General features: G+C 47.4%; 1 protein-coding gene across 4 annotated transcripts in view; it reads right to left on the bottom strand.

Annotated features, from left to right (window-relative positions):
• The window catches only part of CYP4A5 (cytochrome P450, family 4, subfamily A, polypeptide 5), a 64,779-nt gene that overhangs the window by 5,888 nt on the left and 40,071 nt on the right, over positions 1–18,820 (bottom strand). The window contains exons 2-12 of one of the 4 annotated variants that reach the window (XM_070076684.1): positions 12,652–12,688; positions 8,950–9,091; positions 7,926–7,970; positions 7,374–7,501; positions 6,420–6,547; positions 5,868–6,022; positions 4,955–5,061; positions 4,672–4,862; positions 4,435–4,568; positions 3,498–3,562; positions 3,284–3,360 (exon numbers count right to left, since the gene is read on the bottom strand). In XM_070076684.1, coding sequence (XP_069932785.1) covers positions 3,284–3,360; positions 3,498–3,562; positions 4,435–4,568; positions 4,672–4,862; positions 4,955–5,061; positions 5,868–6,022; positions 6,420–6,547; positions 7,374–7,501; positions 7,926–7,970; positions 8,950–9,091; positions 12,652–12,688 — 1,209 coding nt within the window. Of the gene's footprint in view, positions 1–3,283; positions 3,361–3,497; positions 3,563–4,434; positions 4,569–4,671; positions 4,863–4,954; positions 5,062–5,867; positions 6,023–6,419; positions 6,548–7,373; positions 7,502–7,925; positions 7,971–8,949; positions 9,092–10,761; positions 10,847–12,126; positions 12,343–12,594; positions 12,689–18,820 lie in introns of those variants that run through there. The other 3 variants (XM_070076685.1, NM_001170977.1, XM_070076686.1) reach the window with 3 other exon arrangements.

Here is an 18,820-nt window from a genome sequence, read left to right as displayed (position 1 = left end):
AATTGGACATTACACAATGCATACATGTAACAAAACATCACATAATACCCCCAAAATATGTAAAATTGGTGTAGTCTGTGAAAATTTAAAAAACAAATACATTTTTAAAAATTAAAAGATATCAACTCAAAGTGGATCAAAGTCCTAGACTGTAAGACATGAAACTATGAAACTACCAGAAGAAACACAGCAGAAACATTTCCAGACATTGACACAGGCAATGAGTTTTTTGAATAGGACCTGAAAAGCATAGGGAACAAAAGCAAAAATAGATGAATGTGATTAAATCAAACAAGGAAGATTGTGCCCAGCCAAGAAAACAATCAATAAAGTGAACAGACAACCTATAGATGAGAAAGGATTTTTGGAAACTATTTATCTGACAAAGGATCAATATCCAGAAAACATTAAAGAAATAAACAAAAAATGAGAAAAGCAAGTAATCCAATTAAGTGAAAAAATGACATGAATAGGCTGTTCTCAAAAGAAGAAATTCAAATGGCCAAGGAATAAATGAAAAAAATGCTCAATATCATGAATTGGTAGGAAAATAAAAATTGAAGGCACAATGTATATTATTTCACCGCAGTCAAAATGGCTAGTATTGGCCGGCGCCACGGCTCAATAGGCTAATCCTCCACCTAGTGGCGCCGGCACACCGGGTTCTAGTCCCAGTCGGGGTGCCGGATTCTGTCCCGGTTGCCCCTCTTCCAGGCCAGCTCTCTGCTGTGGCCAGGGAGTGCAGTGGAGGATGGCCCAAGTGCTAGGGTCCTGCACCTCATGGGAGACCAGGAGAAGCACCTGGCTCCTGCCTTCGGATCAGTGCAGTGTGCCAGCCGCGGCGGCCATTGGAGGGTGAACCAACGGCAAAGGAAGATCTTTCTCTCTGTCTCTCTCTCACTGTCCACTCTGCCTGTTTAAAAAAAAAAAAAAAAAAGAACAAAATGGCTAGTATCAAAAAGACAAAAAATAGCAAATGCTGGTGTGGATGTGGAGGAAAAGGAGCTCATTTATATTGCTGGTGGGAATGTAGACTAGTAGAGCCAATAGGGACAGCAGTATGGAGGTTCCTCAGAAAACTGAAAATAGAGCTACCTTATGATGTAGCTATCCCTTTTGGGTATACATATCTCCAAAGGAAGTGAAATCAAAGATTCAAAGAGATACTTGCATGCCCATGTTTATTGTTGCATTACTGCAAACTACTTAAGATGTGAAATCAATTATCCATCAAAGTTTAAATGTACAAAAGGTGTGTTGTATATATACACAGTGGGATATTATTCAGGCATAAGAAATAGGATATTCTATTGTTTGTAGCCAATGGATGGGCCAAGATCTTGTCCATCATGTCAAGGGAAGTGAGTCAGGCACAGAAAGACAAACACCCCCATGTTCTGTCTCATATGAGGAAGCTAAAACCAACTAGTGTAGAATAGTGATTACTAGAGGTTGGAAAAGGTCATCTGAATGGGACAGAGGGAGATTGGATAATGGTACAAAAACAGAAAAATAAATTCTAGTGTTCACTACAGCTTACAGCCACTTCCTAGATAGATTTTAAATAAATAGAGGAATGGAGTGCAAACATAGAATACTAATAAGGAAATGGAAATGTTAGTCTAATTTTAACAGTGCATAATATATGTATTTATTGCTACATCAGTATTTATTATTATATGTTGATAAAAATGTTAAAATGTTTTATCCGATGGAAATGCTAGCTAATTTGATTTAATCATCACACATTGAAAACATGTATTGAATTATCACATTGTATCTCAAATTAAATTTTAAAAATAAAGAAAAAGGGAAAAAATGAACAATGTATTCTGATGGTATCAGCTCTGCACTAGAAATTGCAGTACCTAACACACCACTGTCCTCTGTTGACTACAGCACCATTTGCAGACAATTCTTATGGGGAGGCTCTCAACCTTGAAATAAATCAAATTCTGAAGAAATAATTTTGAACAAGCAATTTGCTCACAGCTTGCTCAATGCAAGCTGAGTCACTGTTTAAAGAAATCTCAGAATTATGGACTCAGAAAAATCTGGTTTCTACTAAGTCCTTCTGCAGTTTATGGCAATCATATCTCACTGGAGGATTCCCTCAGTCCTTGTGGGTGTTTGGAGCAGTCAATTCAGAGTGTGCTACCAGATCATCAGCAATTTCAAGTGTGTTTCATATTTTACGCACCAGTGTTTTCTGAGCATTCTACTGCCCCCATTTTTGTCCATGTTAGACTAAGTGGAATGGGAGAGTGGTACAGAGATCCCACTCCACAATACAGATTTCTGCCAAGCAGGGAAGTAGGCATAGATATTTGAATATTAACATGCAGTGAAACTTTTCTCAGAATAGAACACAAAACATACCAGACTGACACATTGGTGGGACCCTTTCTACAAAGGAATACGGTAAACTTGCAAGTATGGGACTGACACTTAGGGCACGCAAGGATACTGGACAACAAACACTTGTAAATCAATCCTTTGGTTCAGCCACTGGAGGATTAACAAGTTAAGTAGAAAGGGCAGTGGGCTGAATCGAGAATGTGTGGAAGGGAATAAATCCACCCCTTATGAATCCTGGAAATTGAGAAGTGTAACAACTAATGTTTAGTATACCCGAGACTATCTAAGTCTCGCTCCCACAGTGAGGACATCCCCAGAATGTACTGAACTCTGGAAGCCTAGTGACGCTGAATTTTGGATGGCCGCAGGGAAGGGCAATGTGTCAACATCTCCGTGCTAGGCTATGAAATGCCACCTCTCTCTTGTACACAAACACCCATATAAGGCTTCCTTCTCACAGACACTAACAAAATGGGCCAGGTCTGAAGATCCTACATAAGAACACAGGAGAGGGGGCCGGTGCCGTGGCTCACTTGGTTAATCTTCCACCTGCGGCGCCGGCATCCCATATGGGTGCCGGTTCTAGTCCCAGCTGCTCCTCTTCCAGGCCAGCTCTCTGCTGCGGCCCAGGAAGGCAGTGGAGGATGGCCCAAGTGCTTGGGCCCCTGCAACCGCATAGGAGACCAGGAGGAAGCACCTGGCTCCTTGCTTTGGATTGGTGCAGCGCTGGCCGTAGTGGCCATTTGAGGGGTGAACCAACAGAAGGAAGACCTTTCTCTCTGTCTCTCTCTCTCTCTCACTGTCTGTAACTCTACCTGTCAAAAAAAAAAAAAAAAAAAAAAGAACATAGGAGAGCACAAACATTGGAGATGTGCCCAGAACTCTCCCCCCTTCCCCTCCCCACGACCAAACATGGGATGCTCACCGTGCTCCCCCTGAGAAGGGCAGGAAAGCGTGGCTGTGGCGAGCAGAACCTGGTGTGAAGCGGGAAGGGTCGAACACCTGTGGAGAGCACCAGGGCCAGGATGGGTTAGGGGGGGTGTTAAGTTGCTGCTTGTGACCCACAAGGGGACAGGAAGTGGGAGCTAGAGGAGACGCCCCTGAGAGACCACCCCCTGCCCTCCCAGGGGCCCTCATACCTCTGGGTTTGGCCACACATTCGGGTTGTGGTGAAGGCCATAAATGGAGAGTGTGACTGTGAAACCTGTAGGGCAGGTAGCAGACAGAGACAAGGGGGTAAGATCCCACTCCCTCGGCCAGCAGGGCTCCTGCATGCGCTAAAGATGTGGGTGCCACAAATCCTCACTTTGTACAAGCTAATCCTCTAACAGATGGGTGGGGTGGGCTTGACAAAGCAACTGAGCACAGATGAGGAGCAGAAACCGTGAACCCAGGAATGAGAAGCAAGAAACAATAGGAAGCTCACTGTTGGAAGTCACTAAAGTGAAAACTGACACTGATCAAATACTTTCCCTGAGCTGTTGGACAACATACATTAACTCAGTATTCACAAGCATCCCTTAAGAAGACAACTGCTCATGCTATTTTGTAGAGGTAGCTCGGTCTCACAAAAATGCATGCCTTGCCAAGGATGAAGCACCTAAGAAGTGCCGGGGCTGGGGTCAGAACCAATGGCAGGTATGCCAACAGGGGCTTTCTACAGCAGCTGGAGCAAGCTCTGGTCATCAGCGGCTCTGTTATCAACCAGAGGGCTCCTCACAGACTGAACCAAAAGTGAAGCTGACATAGGGTCCCTGATCTCCTTTATACACCAGGACCATTAGGAAAAAACACTTCTCTCGCTCCCTGAGCAGATTTTCTCTACAGGCCTCCACATCTCCTGTTCATGCTACAAGCCCATGATACGGACAGAGGCGCACCTATACAGTGAGATTTTGATGAGTTTAAGCTCCATGTCAAGCACTTCCTGCACGTCATCCAAATTACCAAGTAAGCGTCGATTACGATGACAAGGAAAGGAGAAGCAGAGATTCAGGACTGAGGATGCATGGCTGTATTCCAATCTTCTTGTGTCCCCAATGAGTGCTTAGGTGAGTGAGGGTGGGAAGGTCATACCCTTGGGGAGGGAGCGTCCATCAGGGAAGGTGACAGGTGAGCTGAGGTCTCTACTAATAGCTGGCACCGGTGGGTAGAGTCTCATCGCCTCCTTGATGCACATGGTGGTGTAGGGCATCTGGTCCAGGTGCTCCCTGAAACAAAGCCCAGGCAGAGGAGAAGGCAGGGCTGTGCCCCCCAGGGCTTCCCCTCCCAGACAGGCAGGGTCCTCCCCCCACCCCCTGGGCTCTCACTCACCAGGTGATGGAGGCTCCGTCCCCCAGGAGGCCCTGGATCTCCTCGCGGCACCGGTGCTGATGCTCGGGGTGCGTGGCCAGGGCATAGAAGATCCAGGAGACGCCGCTGGCCGTGGTGTCGTGGCCCTCGAACATGAACGTGTCCACCTCGGCGCGGAGGTCCTGGTCGGACAGGCTGCTCCCGTTCTCCATCTGGGGGAGGCCACAGTGGGAGAGAGGGCGCGGGCTCTGTCCCTGGCTCTGTGCTTCCAGGCCAAGCTCGGGCCTGCCCTGCACACACTGACCTTGGCAAAGAGGAGGACGTCCAGGAAGTCCAAGCGCCTCTTCCTCCTGACCTTCTCCAGCTCCCCCTCCTGCTGCAGCTGAGCCTTCCTCTGCTGGATCACTCGGTCTGTGCCAGAGCAGTGGGTACCGGAGCAGCTGAGAGCTACATCATTCCCAAAAGCCCCCCTCCTACCCGCCCCAATGCCAGTCCCCTGAGAGGTCAGTGTGGGTGTGCAGACGAGTGACTGTGTGACACATGGGCAGGCAGCAGCATTTTCTCTTTCTTTATTTGAAAGAGTAACAGAGAAAGCGAGTGAGGGGGTATGTGTGTGTGTGTTGTGTGCACTTGTACATGTGAGTGAGAGAGAGAGAGAGAGAGAGAGACGAGAGAGATCTTCCATCTGCTGCTTTACTCCCCAGATGCCTGTAACAACTGTGATTGGGCCAGGCTGAAGCCCGGAGCTAGGAACTCCATCTGGGTCTCCCACGTGCATGGCAGGGATCCATGTACTTGGGCCATCATTTGCTGTCTCTCGGTTGCACTAACAGGAAGCTGCATTTGTAGTGGAGGTGAGACTCTGTCCCAGACACTTGGATAAAGGATGTGTCTCCAGAGGTCGTCTGACTCACTTTGCCCCAGCATCCTCCCTCCAGCCTCCTGTGAGGCCGGGCAGGCCTCCCTGCGTTAGCACAGGCCAGGAGCCACAGCTGGATGTTGCTGGGTTGGGGCCTCATCCATCCATCACCAATGTGATGACCCAGGAAGCCCTGCAAGCACCTGGCACCCCAGCATCTCAGATCCCAACCCCTGAACCTAGGAAGTTCCCAGCTCCTACGGGGAGTCAGGGGGCCTGCCTCTGCCTGGGGAGTCGGGGTTGGCTCCTTTATGCAGTGCTCGCTCAAGGAGGGGGACACAGGAGGAGGAGGCAGCACCTGTGTGCTCATGGGCGAGCTGGCAGGCACGGTGGGACAAGCGGCCTTCAGGGCTCAGCCTGTAGATGGTGTCGCTCTGGTGAAAGATGTTCCTCACCCGGGCAAACACCAAGTTGTTCAGGTCCCCAACAGCCTGGATGTAGGACTGGGAATTCCTGAGGGAGAGGACGTGGACGAGGTCAGAGTGGAGGGGCCTCTGATCTGCAGGCAGAGTGGGGCTCTGGGAGGAGATTCCTCCCCACACTGGGGACAGGCAGCGTGGAGACACACACCACTCCTGTTTGCAGTCCTTGTGCCCCTGGGGCCTCTGTAGGATGGCAGGAGAGGCAGGCTCCCACCTGTGCTGGGTGGGGGTGTTGGGGGTGGGGATTCAGGGATCCACGGTTGAAGCAGGGGCAATGTGGTCTGCAGTTAGAGCTTGGTGTGGGCTAGGTCAGCGTCTTGCCTTTTGTGGAGGTGAGCATGCAAGTCCCTCCCACCCCCAGCTGGCTGGCAGGTGTGGGCACACTGATGGTGAGCACAACGACCCTGCTGGTGGAGGCCATCACGGACCTGCTGTCCAGCTGGACGCTGCCCTGGTAGCTGAAGGCGCACTTCATGATGGTGTCCAGGGTCATCAGGGAGATGTCTTGGAAGACCTCCAGGGAGGAGTCCTGGCTGACCAGCTGCTCCCATTTGTCCTGTGGGCGAAGGGCATTGAGCTTCTTGATTGTCCCATGAATTCTGTTCATGGTAAGCTGGGCTCTGTTCCTGCATCTCCAGAGAGGAGTGATATTTTTCTTACAAACTTTTCAGTCAAAGGTAAACGTAAATGCTCCTAATGTTCTACACTAATTCTGAGATTCTGTTATGACTTTGGTTTGTGAGATGTTTTTCCTTAAGGTGACAGGAAGTAGACTGATGTTGATGTTCTGATACTTAGCTAGTCGTGAGGCACTGGTAGGACTCAGTGTTTGGGGACAATTGCATTTGCCAAGAGAGAAGAAGAAAGCCTCAGGGAACCCTAATGGGAGAAGATCAGAGATTTCAATCCCTTTCATCCATCAAACATTTGCTGGGCACAGCTGGGTGAGAAACCAGAGTTCTGATGAGAGGAGACGGTATGGCAGGTAGGACTCATAAATGTAGATCTGGTGTCTATTTCACTTCAAATGCGCTTGGATGACCTGGGTCCCAAGCCAGAGCCTGTGCAGCGACATCCTGGGGTTTTCCCCTACCACAGACACTGCCGTTCCCCAACTCAGACAGCAACAGACTGCCCGGCTGTGCAGTGGGAATGACTGTTCCTCCAGTCGTCTGTGCTGAAGACTTGGAAGTGGGAAGAGCGGGATCTGTGTGTCTATGCCTTGTCCTCACTGCCCCACCCACTTTGGGGGACCATCTTCTCACAGTAATGGTCTAAGAGAGTTTCCTCTGTGTCTGATGGCTGTCTGTGAGGGACACCTGTGCTTGGGAGGGGAGTTGCTGGGAGTGAGTGTTGGAGGTAAGAGGGAGAGATGGGCTCACCAGCATGATTTGGACGGAGTCCACCATGAGCCCCACGTAGGGCTTCAGGATGTCGTAGTGGAAGGCTGGGGTGAGCATGCGCCGGTGCTGGAACCATGGCTGCCCGTTCAGCAGGAGCAAACCGTACCCTGGATAAGAGATGGGTGTGTGGATGTGTGTTAGGAGACTAGATCTTAGAGACCTTTCAGGATAATTTGGGAGGAACAGGTGAGGAAAACCCAGATGGTGAGATATCCTGAAAAATGGCAGGAAAGGCACAGGGCATTACACGAATATGAATTTCCCTGCGGGGCTGATATATGTGAATGAAAGATTGACCAGAGCTGTGTCAGGTGAGGGTCATACATGTTGGGCTGAGAACGTCTCGAGAGAACTGAGAAGTGCTGTGGAATGAGCTGAGCCTCATGGGGGCTCCCACCAAGGTTAGCAAGGGGCAGGTATCTGTCTAGAAGAAGAAAAATGAGACTTAATGATTTTTTCTTGAGCCAAAGAGATAGCTCTTTGGCAAAGCTAACTGGCAAGTGCGTGCAGTCCCGGTTTAGATGTACGTACCAATCCAGGGAGCCACGAATGTGTAGGAACCACGAGACTTTGGATCTGAAAGGTAAGTAAGGGCTTTATAGGAAACTGGCCACAAGCAAATAGAGCAGCCCTCTAAGTAGCTGTGGTTCAGACCATGGGCTGCCACCAATTCTGATGATTGGCATTTAGGAGTTGGTTCCACTCACTCCCCATTTGCCTCCCATCCCTTTCTGTCTTGTCCTGATAATCCATTGTGCTCAAGAAGGCAGACTCAGGGCACCAGCAGCAAGCACCCACAGGACCAGCAGGATGAGTTTACGGGAAACTCAGGCTTTGTCTTCTGTCCTAAAGAATAAGACAACAAAGCCTGCCAGGGCAGCCAACAGTTGGAAGTTCCAAACTCAAGGCAGTGTGGATATGAAATTAGTTTTGAGATCTAGGGCAATTTACATAAAAGATCACCTCAATCTATTTGCAAAACAAAGAACAATAAAAGAGGGGTGTGGGGATAAGAAATTCAGCCCCAGGGCTGGCGCTGTATTGCAGTGGGTTAAAGCCCTGGCCTAAAGCACTGGCATCCCATATGGGCGCTGGTTCTAGTCCCAGCTGTCCTCTTCCAATCCAGCTCTCTGCTATGACCTGGGAAAGCTGTGGAAGATGGCCCAAGTCCTTCGGCCCCTGCACCTGCTTGGGAGATCTGGAAGAAACTCCTGGATCCTGGCTTCAGATAACACAGCTCCAGCCATTGCGGCCATCTGGGGAGTGAATCAGTGGATGGAAGACTTCTCTCTGTGTGTCTCTACCTCTCTCTGTAACTCTGTCTTTCAAAAAAAAATCTTTAAAAAAAAATAAATTCAGCCCCACATAGTTGTTTTCAACATTGAAATGTAATTAAATATCTCGTCCTTAGGCTGGATCATGAACTTATTGGAGAGCTGGTGGAGGGTTCACAATTTCTCCTTCATTGCCACTATCTTCTGGAATTTTCCATTCCCTAAGGCACATACTCAAGAGTGAAGGGCTGCTCCAGGTGTAATAGGAGTATTTCTCTCACCTGATCTCCCCAGGATCACCTTCATGTAGTCCGGGTCATAGAGCTGGACTCGGACTTTGTTGCCCCCTATCCAGTGAGGACAGGCTCTTGGGAACTTCTCTACCCATTTCAGAATCTGTTGAAGCTCCTGGTTCATCTGGAACTGTAGCCAAGGGAAGGACAAATTGATGCAAATCTTCATTTAGTTCTATTCTTTTTAATGAGAGTGATGGGTGGGATGACCACGGGAGGCAGTCTGGATCTGTCAGCAGAAGCGAGGGTTTTGGAGCTGTTTCTGATGAATTGGCCCCCCAGAACTTGACCTAAGGCCAGATTCTGTCCCCGCTGTTGGACAGAGCTATGAGCCTTCCTTCAGTGCTGCCTGAGTGTTGCCAAAAAAATTTTGGGAAAACACTAGTACAACTATTTCAACGGATAACAGCTATGACAACTTGTTGTGACTTGGGAGGCAGTTAACTCAGTTCATATAGAAAGCAAAATAGATTATGTTAAAATTTCTAAATTTATCCATTAGGTTTATTTTATCATGCTGGTTCTGGTAGTTTCAATATTATTATTGCATACACGCACATATTTATTAAGATGAAATGGTATTTGGGATTTCTTTGGCTGAGAGAAAAAAAAGAATAAGTAGAAACAGTGTGCATGTTATTCTACATGCTGAATACCCATGGATTTATAGCAGGAAGTTTGGGTGCATAACTATCAAAATAGTATGCTCTATGATTTTGAGATTTTGGGTTTCCTACTCTCAGTTTCATTTTTCATTGAAAAGAATCTTGTAAGCTCCCCACAGTCTAGTGTCATCTTTCGAAATTCCTCAATGCGGAACACAAGCCTTTCTGGCTCCTCTGGTCTTTCCTCCTCCATGCTGGCAGTTCCACGTGACCCATTTGTTTCATCCCTCAGGCTACTGCTGTTCTCCTGACTCCACAGCCATGCCTCTGCACAGGTTCCTCCCTCAGCCTGGACTGCCCCTCCTCTCTGCCGTGGAGCCACGCCCTCACCCCACCCCCACCCCCCGCCTCCCCCCAAGCTTTCAACACTCAGCTTAGCTTTACCCCATCTGTAATCCTCACACACATTGCTCCTAGAGATGTTCTGTGTAGTCAGCTCTTTTCAGTTCAGCTGCTTCTGCAGAACTCAAAGCAACTGCCTGCTGTAGCCAATCTGTGCCCACGTCTCTGGCAACCATTGTCGCCAGCCCTGAGCAAGCTGGCCCTGCTCTGGGTCGTGCTTCCCAAGCACCTACTGTGTGCCAAGCACTGGGTCAGGATAGAGCATGGGGCTAACAGTCCAGTCGGGCAGGCAGGAAGCTTGGGAGGCCACGCAGTAGAAGACATTGCGATTGAGATGGAAGGAAGCCCAAGCACCTGGGAAGCTTTGGAGGGGGACCTGACTCAGAAGTGCTCATTCACTGATTGCGTCACCATTTACTAAGGAGCTCTTGGGTGACCAAGATGAGTCAGATGAGCCCTCCCAGAACACTGAGGAAAAGGCCCGAGTTAGGTTAGCACTGCTCTTTCCTGTGAGAAGGACCAGTCACAGGAACAGGAGCTACCGCTTCCATTCCTAGGAGAGCCAGAAGGACTGCCTGGGGAAGGCGGCTTGGGGCTGGGCCTAGGCAAGAGAATCGAGGGACAAGGTTCCTCCAGGCCAAGAGCCCAAGGTAAGCAGAGACCCAGAGGTTGGAATGCACGGACAGGCAGGGAGGATAGTGGAGAAGTTAATGCGGAAGAGGACAGGAAGAGGGGATGAGAGGGAGAGGGGCTGAGGATCCTCTGTGCGGGGCTGTGATGTGATTTCACTTACTGTCTGGGGCTCCACTCTGCTGATGTTCCTTCGGCCTTCTCTATGAACCGAGAGATGTCATCTCTGCACTGGCCACCTCCTAAACGTGTGTTGTTTTTTTTTTTTGACAGGCAGAGTGGACAGTGAAGAGAGAGAGACAGAGAGAAAGGTCTTCCTTTTTCCGTTGGTTCATCCCACAATGGCCGCTGCGGCCAGTGCGCTGTGGCCGGCGCACCGCGCTGATCCGATGGCAGGAGCCAGGTACTTCTCCTGGTCTCCCATGGGGTGCAGGGCCCAAGCACTTGGGCCATCCTCCACTGCACTCCCTGGCCACAGCAGAGAGCTGGCCTGGAAGAGGAGCAACCGGGACAGAATCTGGCGCCCCAATCGGGACTAGAACCCAGGGTGTGGCACTGCAGGCAGAGGATTAGCCAAGCGAGCCACAGCGCCTGCCTTAAACTTGTTTTCTACACAGTCTCTCCCACCCTGTGTGACCCTCACCGTCTGTCCCCATGCCTGCTTCTGTGTTCCCTGTCCACAGGTGGCAGGGCCGGGGTGGGGATGTGCTGGCCTTCCCAATCCCTTGACTTGCCCCCTTCCTCTTTCCGGTCACTCCATACACCTGAGTTGAGCCCCTGTGCCTGACTGTGTGCTGGGCATTGGGCATAGAGAGGCACATGTGCAAGAAGCTCACAGTTCAAAGGGTGCTGCAGGAGAGCTGGGCGGGGTCAGACCCTGTTTAATGTGTGATTCGGTACTCCTGGCCTGGAAGACAGAGTGCACTGTCCCCTTCATGAATTCCCATTCCGGAAAATTCCAGAGCTCAGGCAAATTGAGCTCTTTGGTTCTCTACAGCTGACACGAGCCACCCACCTGGCAGTGAACTCTTCCTGTGTCCTCTCCTTCTGAGACCCCCATGCCCTCCACACAGTGTGACCCCACAGAGGAATGATTCCATCAACTGATGTCTCTGTCCCTGTGAGTGTTCAGGGCCGGGCACAGAGGATGGCACTGAGTGACAGGGAGAGGGAAACTTCTAGAAGCCTAATTCTTTGAGAACAGCTGCAGCTGCTGGGCGCGGATGTGGAGAGGCTCAGTGGGGTGGGGGGTGTTGGGGACTCAGAAAAAGTCCTTGCTCTTCAAGTGCAGGGCTGCCAAAATGGAGGACAGGTGTGTAGGAGGAGGGAGTGTGTGACAGGCCTGGGTCACAGCAGGACAGGATGCCGGCGAGACTGGGAGGTCCCCATTGCTAGGACGAGGCCAGGGATGAGAGGCAGTCTGAGCGTCCCCTCGTGGCGTGTGCGCCTGTGTCCTGGGACCCTGATAACTGGGTTCTGAGAGCCCCGGCCACCCCTGCCTCCCGGTCCCTGTCCCGCTCCTTCCTACCTCTCGGCTGTGCCCCAGGAGCCAGTGGAAGGGCGGGCACGGGAACTGCTGGAGCGCTCTGAGCAGCCACTGGCGGCGCAGGTAGAGCTGAGCTGCCTTGAGCAGCAGCAGGAGCAGGCCCAGCAGGGCCGCCACTTGGAGGAGCCCGGAGAGGCTGCCCGGGAGCCGGGTGGGGCTCAGTGCAGACACGCTCATGGTGCAGCGGCTCTGGACCTGTGACTGACCTTCTCTGTCACTCACTCCCGTGAGGAACTTTGCTTAAGTCCTGGGAGGTTTGTCCCACCCACTTGAGGGGCGGGTAGGGCTGAGGGCAGAGTTTGGATCTCCTCTTTCAGAGTGGTTTAACCCTAAAGGATCCATCTTGAGCAACAGTGAAAGTAAAGCTTTAGTAATGGGTGGTGACAACGGCCATGCACACACCCACTTTCCCCTGTCCATATTGCTTAGAACTATGCAATGAACACCTACTGTGTGCCAGGCAGTGTGCTAGTACCACAACTTCTGGGAATCCACAGTCTAGCTTACCAAGGTCACAGGAGTCCCTGACTTCAGTGATGAGACCCTGAGAACAGAGAAAAGAGGAGATGTGTTCAGAGGAAGACACCTGAGGTGGATCCAAATCATTCTCTGTGGGGCTCGAACGCTGCCTACCTGGCTGCCCTGGAGCCCTCCCCAGGGCTTAGCCAGTACACAACCCATTAGTACCCAGGTGACCGTGCCAGTGGGTGGATCACTGGACATGAGCTCAGGAGGTTGCAGGCCCAGGTCAACCTCACTGCCTGTGCAGCCAGAAACTTGCCCTCTCTGAGGCTCAGTGTCTGCTTTCATGACGTCAGTTAATAGGTCGACAGAGCCCGATAGAACTGTCCACTCCTACAGTCATTCATTCCTTCAATAAGCACTTGTTGCCCTCACAGTCTCATGGGTAAAAGCAGTCAATAAATCAGGGCAACAACATACTGAGGGGCTTCAAAAAGCTGGGGGAAAGTAGAATTCACACACAAGTTTATTTTGTTGCAAAAATTTTTGAAATCCGTTGCATATATTTTCTTTTTTTCATTTTACAACAAATGTTTATTTATTTATTTGAAAGGCAGAGGGCAGAGAAATGGTGAGACACAGAGAGAGGTTGTCTACCTGCTGGTGCCCCTGCTCGAAGCCGGGATCCAGGAACTCTATCTGAGTCTCCCACATGGGTGGCAGGAACCCACGTGTTGGGGCCAGTGTGTGCTGCCTCTCAGGTGCGCTAGTAAGGAGCTGGGTTGCAGTGCAGAGTAGTGCTCTGCTATGGGATGCAGGCAGCCAGACAGCGGCTTAGCGCACTGTGCCGCCATGCCCGCCCCTACTTTTTTCTTCATACACAATTTCCCATGAAATTTTGATGACCCCGATATGAAAATGCTATATTGAAGGCATAAAATGTCCAGCCAGCAAAGAAGAATATTAAAACAAAACAAGTACGGGAGTCCACAAGGGGACAGTACCAGGTAGAGGCTCAGGACTCAACTCGGCCCTGGAGAGTCTGAAAGAGCAGACGAATAGGATGTGTCAACTTGCAAGTTTCGCACACTGGCATGATTTTTTATCTCTGAGATAGCATATTTTCAATTTACATGATCGTCAAAGGCTTAATGCTGCACTAACTAAGGAGTTCAACAACCAAACAAAAGAGCACAGTTTAGCAGGAGCGCAGGCAAGGGCCATAAACAGCAGTGAAATGAAAAGGCGCCAACTTGACGGCGATGCAGTCCCGGCCGCACGGCCGCAGACCGTCAGAGCCATGCGGTGCCTCCCTCCTAACGACACCCGACAAAGATTCAAACAAGGTGGGGAGAACATTGTGTTTCAGCAAAACTGATCTACACAGACATTTCTTTCTCATTCTGTTTCTGTTTCTTGTTTTTTTTTAAAAAAAAATTGTATTAATATAAATAGAATAGATCTCATGTGTTTTGTAGACACAATACTAAGAAGATACCAACACTTCCCTCCCTCCCTTAATCTCCCCTCTCTCCCTCAATTCCCCCTCCTTCCTTTCTTTCTTTCCTTTATCCTTTAATTTTTGCAATAACATAATTTCAATTTACTTTATGATCACAGACTTAATTCATCACCAACCATAATGTTCAATAAGTAAAAGTAGAAAGACTACTGTCCCACAGGAATATAGATAAGAGCTATAAGCAAATAGTTCCAAAATGACAAAAATCATATATATTCTCTGATATGTGGTGGTTAAGTTAGAATATATATATATATATATATTTGTGTATATATATATATATGAATGAAACTGACATCTTACGATTTGATTTGTTTAAATTTTAGTTCCCACATATAAGGGAGAACATGCAAAATTTGTCCTTCTGTCTCTGGCTTGCTTGGCTCACCATGATGTCCTCCAATTGCAACTATCTTGATGTAAATGATAGCATCTCGCTCCTTTTTAAGGCTGAGTAATATTCCAGTGTGTATGTGCATGTTTCGATACCACTCACCCTGACTTTTTCAATGACTGTTCACCCCAGGCCAAATCCAGTGCCTGGAATTCAGAGGGGAAAGGGCAGAAGAGAATTCAGGTGGCCTTGCTGGCTGCAGCTCCCACAGAAACACGTGTTCTTCCTGACCTGCCCTTGCACCTGTCTACATTCCTCCCAGGCAGCAGCTCCAACTCTTGGTCACACCTCTCGGCACCTGTTTTGTTACACTCTGTTTGGGCATAGATTTCTTTTTCCCTTAAATTGTAGGCCCTTTCCAAACCCAAGGGAGAAAGACACGCAACTATTTACACAGCATCTCACTGACCTCTGGTCTAGTTCTGTGTTTACTTCCCACCCCTGCGCCCTCCCTCCGCCCCCAGCCGCGGACTCCGAGACTAACTTTCGTCCCTTGGCTCCGCTAGCATTTGCCTGCCATCCTTCACCTGCGGCAGGAAGTGGAGGCAAGGGAAGGGCTCTGGAGCCCAAGAATCTGGCCTTGAATCCCCATCGAGACTCTCCCCTTCTCTGAGTCTATAATTCTTCTCTATAGCTGGGCTCATAACCCCATACTTGCTGACACTCAGGGGGCTCCGACCGTGTCCGGGGAAGACAAGATAGAATTTTACATTCTTTCACAAAAACTCTACCCTACCTGGGCTCTCTGAGGCACGGAGAGGGCAGCTGCTTGTCCAGGGTGGCTCCGTAGGTGAGAAGTGCAGCCAGCGTTCTAACTCAGGCAGTCTTGCTAACTCAGCATTTTAAATAAATGAATAAATCTTTAAAACTAGTAATAACTTCATTAAAATATAAAAAGATAGATGATATAGAAAGAATTAAGTTGGAACATCAAAAATTAAAATATGGAGAAGATTGAAGTATACAAGTGTGGAGTTCTTTATTAGTATCTCTCATTTTTTGCTTGTTTCCCAATCTTTATCACCAATGTTGTTACTTTCATTTCAAATAGCTTGCTCTAATCCAAACAAGTTTTATATAAGCCCCGCAGTAGCCTTATATAACAAACTTACAGAAACAATAGGCAAGTAGAGTGCACGAGTATAGAGATCACTTAACCACACGTGAACACTGTAAGATAACAGGAAAGAAAGACGTAACTGCAATAAAAATACAATTAAAATCTGTTCTATCTGATGTGATCAAAGCCACTTCATCAACTTTTTGGTCTTCACTTGTGTGCTATAACTTTCTAACCCTCGACTTTCTGTTTATATACGTATTTTTACTTGTGAAGTGAGATTCTCATAGGAAGCATATCACTAGATATCACTAGGTCTTTTTTTTTTTTTAATCCATTCATCCAACTTTATCTTTTGGAAATCTAGTACATTCACATTAAAGGTTAATATTTACAGAAAGAACTAACTCCTGTCATTTTCTTGGTTGCTTATTGAGTGTTTTATATATCCTCCTTTTTTTCTGCTTCTGTTGTGTAAATAATGTGTGTTTTGGTAGCTTTTTGTCATGTTAAGATTGGATTCTCTTCTCTTTATTCTTTGTGTATCTCTCTGTTGGTGAGTTTTTTACTGCCATGCATTTTCACAATGGTTAGTTCTTTTTTTAAAAAAAATATTTTGTTTATTTATTTGAGAGGTAGAGTTACAGACAGTAAGAGGGAGAGAGACAGAGAGAAAGGTCTTCCTTCCATTGGTTCACTCTCCAAATGGCCACAACGGCCAGAGCTGCGCCGATCCGAAGCCAGGAGCCAGGTGCTTCTTCCTGGTCTCCCGTATGGGTGTAGGGGCCCAAGGACTTGGATCATCTTCTACTGCTTTCCCAGGCCACAGCACAGAGCTAGTTTGGAAGGGAAGCAGCCAGGACCAGAACCGGCACCCATATGGGATGCCAGCATTGCAGGTGGAGGATTAATCTACTGCACCGTGGCGCCAGCCCCAACAATGGTTAGTTCTAATGTAGGACTATCTTAAGGGTTTCAAATAAGGCTTGCTTAATGACAATGAGTTCTCCCAGTTTTTCTTTTTCCTGAGAAATACTTTATTTTCCTTGATTTTTAAAGGATAACTCTGCTGGATATAATATTCCTAGTTGGAAGTTTATTCTAACAAGACATTGACTACACAATTCCGCTTTCTTCTGGCCTATAGGGTTTCTGCTGAGAAGTCTGTTATTAGTCTAATGAGTTTTACTTCCTACATAATTTGACTTTTTCTCTGCCTGTCTTTAGGATCCTCTCATCGTCCTTAGGTGTTGACAATTGGTCTATAACATGCCTTCGAGAAGGTCTTTCCTGGTTGAGTCTTGTCAGGGCCCTTGCAGATTCCTGCATCTGTATGTCCACATCTATTTCAAGGCCAGGAAGCTTTCAACTGTTATTTAATTCAGTAGGTTCTCAATGCATTTTTTCTTTTCTTCTTCAGATATCCCTATAATAGAAATATTTATTTCATTATATCCCATATGTCTCAGGGGTTTTCTTCATCCTTTTTAATCCTTTTCTTTTTATTTATTTACTTGAAAGTAGGAGTTACAGAGAGATAAAGAGAGGCAGAGGCAGAGAGAGGACCTAATAATCAGTTTCCCATCTTTTTAAAAAATTTTTTTAAAGACTTATTTATTTGAAAGAGTTACACAGAGAGAGAAGGAGAGGCAGAGAGAGAGAGAGAGAGGTCTTCCATCTGCTGGTTCACTTTCCAATTGGCTGTAAGAGCTGGATCTGTGCCCATCTGAAGCCAGGAGCCAGGAGCTTCTTCTGGGTCTTCCACACAGGGCCAAAAGGACTTGGGCTATCCTCTACTGTTTTTCCATACCATAGAAGAGAACTGGATTGGAAGCAGAGCAGCCAGGACTCAAACCGGCCCCCATATGGGATGCTGGCACTGCAGGCGGCGGCTTTACTCACTATGCCACAGTGCAGGCCTGCAATTTTCCATCGTAAAGAGAATAGAGGAGAAATGAGGGAACAAGTTAGCCTTCCCAGATGGCTTACTGTCAATAATTTGCTATCAACTTAGCAATTTTAACTGTCAAATAACAACTTATGAAAACATTTACCAAATGGCCCAGTGCCTTCTATAAATTTTAAGAGTACATGTAGTTGGAAATAGTTATTAAATATTTAACACAAGTGTGACTTGTTTGACCAGTAAACTCAAGCACAAACATGTCAATGAAACATTTTTAGTTTCTTTCTACCAACAAATTTAAAACATTTGATACAGAGATTTACTTAGGTTATGTGAACCAAAAAAGTATTTTGGGTTAATTTAGCAGTTGAGATTTATGAGCAATCTTTTATCTATAAGCCAATTAAAATAGAGCTCTTAATAAATTTTCCCATCTAGACATACAATACGTACACATATATAGCACATTACATTACAGGATAGAACAATAAAGCAGTTTCATTAATACCTACTTAAAAACTTGAACTGCTCTTTAAAAAATTACCATCAGTCAATTAGATTTACTTCCTGCTCTTAGTAACCTAAATTAACCATACTTGTTCTCACTTGGAACCTGTAGTTCGTTATTGGCTTTATGTGCTTACAGAACTGTCCCAAAGAACTGAATGCAATAGAAATCAGTGAAAATGAAGTCCTTTGGAATCTAAAAGAGGACACATTTAAACACAGAACCAACATTGTTTTAATTTTGTGAGCAGTAAATTTGATTTTTAGTGTTTGGAGGAGAATACAAAACTGTGGATGACAAAAGACTTTAAGTAACCATGTTTAAAATTACAAACTCATTAACCAACAAGAGGCATTTGCTTACTGCATGCAGTATTTTTGAAAGAACTGGTGAGATTTTATAAAATACTTATCCCTTTTAGGCCTCTGCGCCTTTTTCATTAAGATAACCATCATGTCTGATAACAATGCAACAAGATCATTAGGCTTTTGCAACTTTTGGACATTTGTATCAGTGGCATTTTACATTATCATGCCTTAACATTTAGCACCACTTCATATCTCTCTCTCTCTCTCTCTTTCTTTCTTTCTTTCTTTCTTTCAAATTCAGAGTTACACAGAGAGAGGAGAGGCAGAGAGAGAGAGAGAGATCTTCCATCCGATGGTTCACTCCCCAATTGGCCACAATGGCCGGAGCTGTACCAATCCGGAGCCAGGAGCCAGGAGCTTCCTCGGGGTCTCCTACGCAGGTGCAGGGGGCCCAAGGACTTGGGCGATCTTGTATTGCTTTCCCAGGCCATAGCAGAAAGCTAGATGGGAAGTGGA

This window comes from Oryctolagus cuniculus, chromosome 7 (assembly GCF_964237555.1).
Source record: "Oryctolagus cuniculus chromosome 7, mOryCun1.1, whole genome shotgun sequence".
Taxonomy (NCBI): domain Eukaryota; kingdom Metazoa; phylum Chordata; class Mammalia; order Lagomorpha; family Leporidae; genus Oryctolagus; species Oryctolagus cuniculus.
Note: the sequence above shows the minus strand (reverse complement) of the source record. Positions and strands in the feature narration are given on the sequence as shown.